The following is a 6000-nucleotide window of genomic DNA, read 5'->3' as shown; positions in this document are numbered from 1 at the left end:
ACAATATATTATGCAACAAAAACCGCGACTATTAAGCTTATCATTTAGCGAGTAAATTTGTAATCAGAGATTTGCCGTTAGTGCAATGGACTAATATTTATTTTGTTGTTTTTTCACCGTTACAAATAATGCACTGTGAGCTAGTAATTTACTCGCTCATCGTAAATCATTCAATTTTATCTAAACTTACAATATTGCATACAACAACAAAAAAAAAAAATAAATAAATAAAAACAAAAAATAAAAATAAAAAAAAAATTTAACAATTAACAATTGTATTTATATGGTCTCTTTTTTCTGCATATTTCTGTTTTTTTTAAGCTTCACTCTACTTTAAGTGAGCAAAAGGCCATTTTATTATCTATAAAAATGTATTTGAATTTTCAGATATCTCCGGAAAGTTTAAAAATCCCAAGTGATTTTGTTTCTGAAAACCAAAACGTTACAACACTCTTTAAAAAAATTTAATACTTTGAATGTACATCCTCTAATATGGTTTTCGATTCATTCATGGAATGCACGTTATAATTGGCCATATTACTGAAGAACGGCCTTAACCTCATTATTGCAACTATACTTTGCGTTCTCGTCAGTTCCTCTCCATACGGGCTACAGGCGTTCTGGACTATTGGGAGGATATGGCTGCACTTTTTTAGGTTGTACAACAACCTAAAAAAAGGGGTTACTTGGAAAAATTTTATTCGAGCTTTTTACCTACACTATTAACAAARAAGTTCTGAAATCTGTGGAATAAAAAATTTTTCAAACTCGGCCATTGCGACATTGCGAATGAAAGTATCTCAAATTTTTTTTTCGAATGGTTATAATCGTAATGGAGAGATCCACCTGGGCCCTATCCTGATGTCCCGATGTGGCCAGCAATTCACTTGTGGCCAGGTACCCAAAGGAGTCTGATGATCAAGCTATTTCTAATGAGGACAACTACTCTTTGAATAGCTTTGAGGGCAAGTTTTGCGAGCTTAAAGCTAGCATTGCCGCTCTGCTGTCGTAGTAAATGCTCATCTCCCTGAAATAAGCAGTACGTGTACCMCCACTTTGGTAGTAGACTCTTCGGCCTGAAAACACTACACTGGTCCGGACGCCTTAAGCCAAGATTGAGGAGGAACTCCTTAGAGAGTCACTCTTTGGACACATCCGAGGTTTTAGCAAATGTAGCCTGTTCGAGCGCCATTTACTAGACGAATACACCATAGAACATATATTTCAATAGAGATCTTTTAATACCATGCCAAGTAGTGCAATATTTTTATAATTCTTTCGATGAAAATATGTTTACAATGCACCTCACAATATAATACAGCCTCTATCATGCCTGACAGTATTGTTTAAATTTTTATCATTCAGAATTTCTTAGGCCATACTAATGGACAACCATTAGATCCAAATAAATTAAACTTGAACTCACCGGTAAAAACTGAAGGTTTCCAAAAATYGTTATCACGAAGAATACACTCTTCGGACTATAGTAAACATCAATAAGTATGGCGTGTTTCCTGGCATTTACGCACTAAAATTTGGTGAAACCAAGAGGTTTCGAATAGTTTGAAGGTGGAYTTTTGCAATGCCAGCTTCCTTCAACTCCGTGGCCATAGTGACATAGCATATTTTGGGGTGCTCCTTGAAACGTCAAAATTTATTATCTACATATCTATGAGGATKTATTTTTCTGGTCCGTACAATACAAGTCCTTAGCCTTGTCGTTAGAATAACTTAACTGCACCGCTACTAAGATTATTTTGAGCTCATATGTTGAAAMATATTAGTTTTTCCTACTTCCGACTCAAAAAATAAAATTTATATTCTAAATTCAACATTCTTTGAAAGAGATCGCTGTGGKGTAAATTCAAGACGATAACTACAAATTCTAGAAAAAACTTGTCAAAAACTACAGAAGTCCAAAGTAAAATGKTGAGAGGAATCACCAAAGTTCTACTATGCAGATATTATTAAAAATTTCTTTGAATRAAACATTAGAATCTAGAGTAAACTCTGATTGAAAGAATATATCTTATTTCATTTACACACTGTTCTATAAATCACAAACCATATACGTATGTCATTAACTAACAATTGTTTTATAATTTTCTTCACTCTCTTTCATGACCTGGCCTTTCAACTATTAAATGGCTGTGTTCACACTTGATTGGCTCTATAAACCAACTGCCACACTTGGATGGCTGACACATGGCTTCGCTATTGTAGCCGGAACGCATACGTCAACGTGACAGTCGCAACAAAAACGCACTACACTATTGTGCCGCGCAGAACGCAGAGACACGTGAACTCGTGGCGGCTGCCAGCATCGCCGTCGCAGCTCCAGAGTTGCTGGAGTCTGCCGACGAGGATGGCTTTACGCCGCTTCACTTGGCTGTTATTCAGGGCAACTTGGCGATGGTCAATTTGCTGCTGGCGAATAAAGCCGACGTGAATGCGGTCGATAACGAGGGCCACTCTGTGGTGCATTGGGCGACGGGTAAGTAGCCAGCTCTAATGGCAAATGTCAATGGACTGACAACGACATTTCACACCAATACACCGTGTGTAGACTGCATGTGTGAAGCCACAATCGAAAGCGCACGCACCGACATACACCCACACACATGCAACTACAAAGGCGATAAACCATTGTTTCGTTACAGTTTGCGGTGAAGTGGAGGCTTTGCGTTCGGTGCTGGCGGCTGGTGCGAATATTGCGATTCCCGATTTGAACGGTGGCACGCCACTACATTACGCGGCGCAGATGTGTGGCGCCATTGTTGACAACAAAGTGGGTCAAGCTAATGCCACTAAGCTGGCGTTGGAGATACTCGGCATTCTGCTTTCACACCCGCATTCCAGTGTTGACGTACAGGACAAAGACGGTCGTCAGCCGCTGTTGTGGGCCGCTTCGGCGGGTTCCGCGAAAGCTGTCATTGCTCTGGTGAAGGCTGGAGCACGTGTGGAAAGCGCAGATAAGTACGTTGCCACACATGTTGTTTTTTTTTTTTTAGGAAAGTTCTTAAACTAATTTTGTGCTTGCATTTTTGTAGAGATGGCTTGACGGCGCTACATTGTGCGGCCTCACGTGGGCACACTGAATGTCTTGACACACTGATAAGCCTTTGTGGCGCGCCAACGGACCTGATTGATTCGAACGGCTGCACGGCCCTGCATTACGCTGTTACGCTGGGACATGCCGATGCCACCGCACGTCTGCTCGATTTAGATGCCGATCCGAATCGGCAAGACCGCAAGGGACGCACACCGGCRCACTGTGGCTGTGCAAAGGGCCAATTCGAAACGGTTAAACTGCTGAAGGAACGTGGCGCAAATTTGTGGTTGCGCAATGCTAAAGGCGACTTACCGGTGCATGAGGCGAGCTCATCGGGCAGACGTGAGCTTGTCGAGTGGTTGTTGGAACAGCGACCCAAGCACACTAATACCACAAGCAATGACGGACGCAGTCTCCTACATATTGCCGCGAATAATGATTACACCGATGTGTGTAAAATACTGCTGGACTATGGCGGTGATATCAATGCCATATATCGCAGTAGCAAGGGGATGGTTTTCACACCCCTCGACTGCGCCTTACAAAAGGGACATCGCGCAACTGCCAAGTTTCTGCAGTCGCATGGCGGTTTGCCAGCCAGTAAGCTGCGCTTGGCAGCACGACGGGCGAATCCATTTAACGAGGTCAGCAGCGATATGGTGCGTCCGTTGCGATATGTGGAGAAGGAGGAGCTCCACGATTTACAAAACTCCAAAAAATATGTTGTCTACCTGAAACACTCAGACTCGGATGGTGCTGGTGGAGAGGGCGACAGCAACTGCAGCTGCCACGAGCAAACCTATCGCAGAGAACAAAAGTTTGCCCACACCTGTCGACGTCATCAACACACTCGACGGCGGCAAAGTCGACGACGCACCAGCAGTTGTGGTGACCCGAAAGATTGCCACCATCATGACGACGGGGAAGTTGATATTTGTCGATCTAAAAGTAATATTGAGATAAGGCGTAGAAAGTCACGTGAGCGTTACGCTAGCTCAAGCGAATGGGAGGATAGAGCCGACGAAGACAATGAAGAGGACGAAGATTCTTGTGAGAATTGTTGCTATCACAAGCGGCAGAAACAACGTGTTATACGAAGGAAATCCATATCAACACGACGTTCGAAAGAGCGCGATGGGCGAGAACGTGGCAGTGAAAAAGAGTCTTCACCGGAGAAAACTAAAGTAAGAGAGATTGAAGTAGTACGAGAATGCGAGGAAAAAGCGCCAGACGTGAAGGCGGATTCAGCAACACAGCCAAGTGAAGGTAAAGAAGAAGCTAAAGAAAAAGATAGTCGTCCACAATCGGCTACAGTACGTTTGTCAGCAAATACGGCGGGTATCACAGCAAAGGAAGCAACATTTATTAAGTCCACGCAGCAAACTGAAACACAATCGATGGAGTTGACGGATGAAGATGGAAAACCAGGAGCTGAGTTAGTAACTACACAAGTAGATGTGCATCTAGGAGCAGATTCGACTTCTATGACGCAGCCGCAGACAGAGCATATAGAAATGGATGAAGAGGTTAATAATGAGTCGGAAGATATGACCAAGTTGGCCGATGAAATGAAGAAAGAAGTCGATCAGGTAATGAAAATAGCTGCTCTGGCGCTTGAAAGCGACGCGCAGAAGGGTGAAAATGGTAAAGAGATGGAAGAGCAGAATGGAAAGCCGGCCGWTGTGGAGGATAAAGAGTTAACAGAACAAGCGGCGGACACAGTGGAGACAAATGWTGTAAAAAGTGAAGTAAAACCTACCGCACAACCTGAAGAAGCTACAAAAATTGTACCTAATCTAACAGAAACTCCAGCAACGCCAATACCAACACCATTGCCAAGTCCCATACCAGCAGCAATAGCTGAAGAACTTCCTACTTCAGCTGCTGCGCCCAACACGCCAACTCAAGCAGATGAACCACCGTCCAAAGTCGAAGAAATCAAATCATCAGAAACTGCAGATGCACCCGATGCTACTGCAACAGAAGCAGCGCCAGTTCAAACCAATGACTCAGCCGAAGTGGCAGAAACTTCCAAAACCGAACCAGCTGCTGCAATTACTTCCGAAGAAAAATCCGCAGCAGAACCAACTACACTTCCGTCTAGCAATACTTCCGTTAAGCAATCACCACAAGTTGAAGCACAAAAACCGCCGCGTGAATTAGAACCTCGACGTTCGTTCACCTTATTGCCGTCTGATTCAGCCGAAGATGAGGGTGCCGAAGAAGTCGTGCGCAAATCAAGCTTCCAAATTTTGAAAAGTGATGATTCCGGCGGTGAAAGTGCCAGACACCAAGAAGAGCTCGAACTCAGTGACTCGCAGGTCTTCAAAATTGTTTCGGAACCACAAATGCGTTTAGGTAAGCCATACCCAGAAACTGAAGCAAGCTCTATGGACGACGAACATAGAGAAGCTGCTGCCGACGATTATGAACAAGATGAAGATCACATAGATGAGGATTACGATAACGAGGAACTTAAGCAGAATGCAGCAGGTGTGCTTAATCGTCACGGCGTGGGAAACGCAGAGGGTACATTGCCCAACAACGCCGTCCTCGGTGTCTACGATTACTCGAACGGGCGTAAACGTCGTCTGAAGAAGCGTGTACGAAGCGGCCCAAAAACGCGTAGCAATTGGAAAACCAAGACAGATATTACCGACGGAGATGACGAGCAGACGGGAAGTTATGCGCACGCTGCCCAATCCAGCAAAGATCACGATTCCGGTTTCGAGCCAAGCCCTCGTGCTTCGAAGAGTAAAATACCAACACCACGCAACATATACACGGCACATGTGCCGCGACGTCACACCTACGCCACACTCGATGGTCGTTCGCGCAGCGGTCGCGCGGAGGGCCGCAAGCCGGGCGATCGCGGTGCCACTGATATGACAGCGGTTACGCGCTCCATACAACGCAACATCAGAAGGTAATTTCTCTTTGACTTGTTG

At 44.3% G+C, this 6000-nt stretch overlaps 1 protein-coding gene across 1 annotated transcript in view; it reads left to right on the top strand.

The window, feature by feature from the left end:
• The window catches only part of LOC108975217 (ankycorbin), a gene marked incomplete at its 3' end in the record, with an annotated part of 79176 nt that overhangs the window by 49664 nt on the left and 23512 nt on the right, over nucleotides 1-6000 (top strand). The window contains 3 exon segments of the mRNA XM_018943565.1: nucleotides 2224-2494; nucleotides 2661-2976; nucleotides 3051-5978. Coding sequence (XP_018799110.1) covers nucleotides 2224-2494; nucleotides 2661-2976; nucleotides 3051-5978 — 3515 coding nt within the window.

Source organism: Bactrocera latifrons, unplaced genomic scaffold (assembly GCF_001853355.1).
Source record: "Bactrocera latifrons isolate USDA-ARS-PBARC rearing strain unplaced genomic scaffold, ASM185335v1 scaffold_63, whole genome shotgun sequence".
In the NCBI taxonomy this organism is placed as follows: domain Eukaryota; kingdom Metazoa; phylum Arthropoda; class Insecta; order Diptera; family Tephritidae; genus Bactrocera; species Bactrocera latifrons.
Note: the sequence above shows the minus strand (reverse complement) of the source record. Positions and strands in the feature narration are given on the sequence as shown.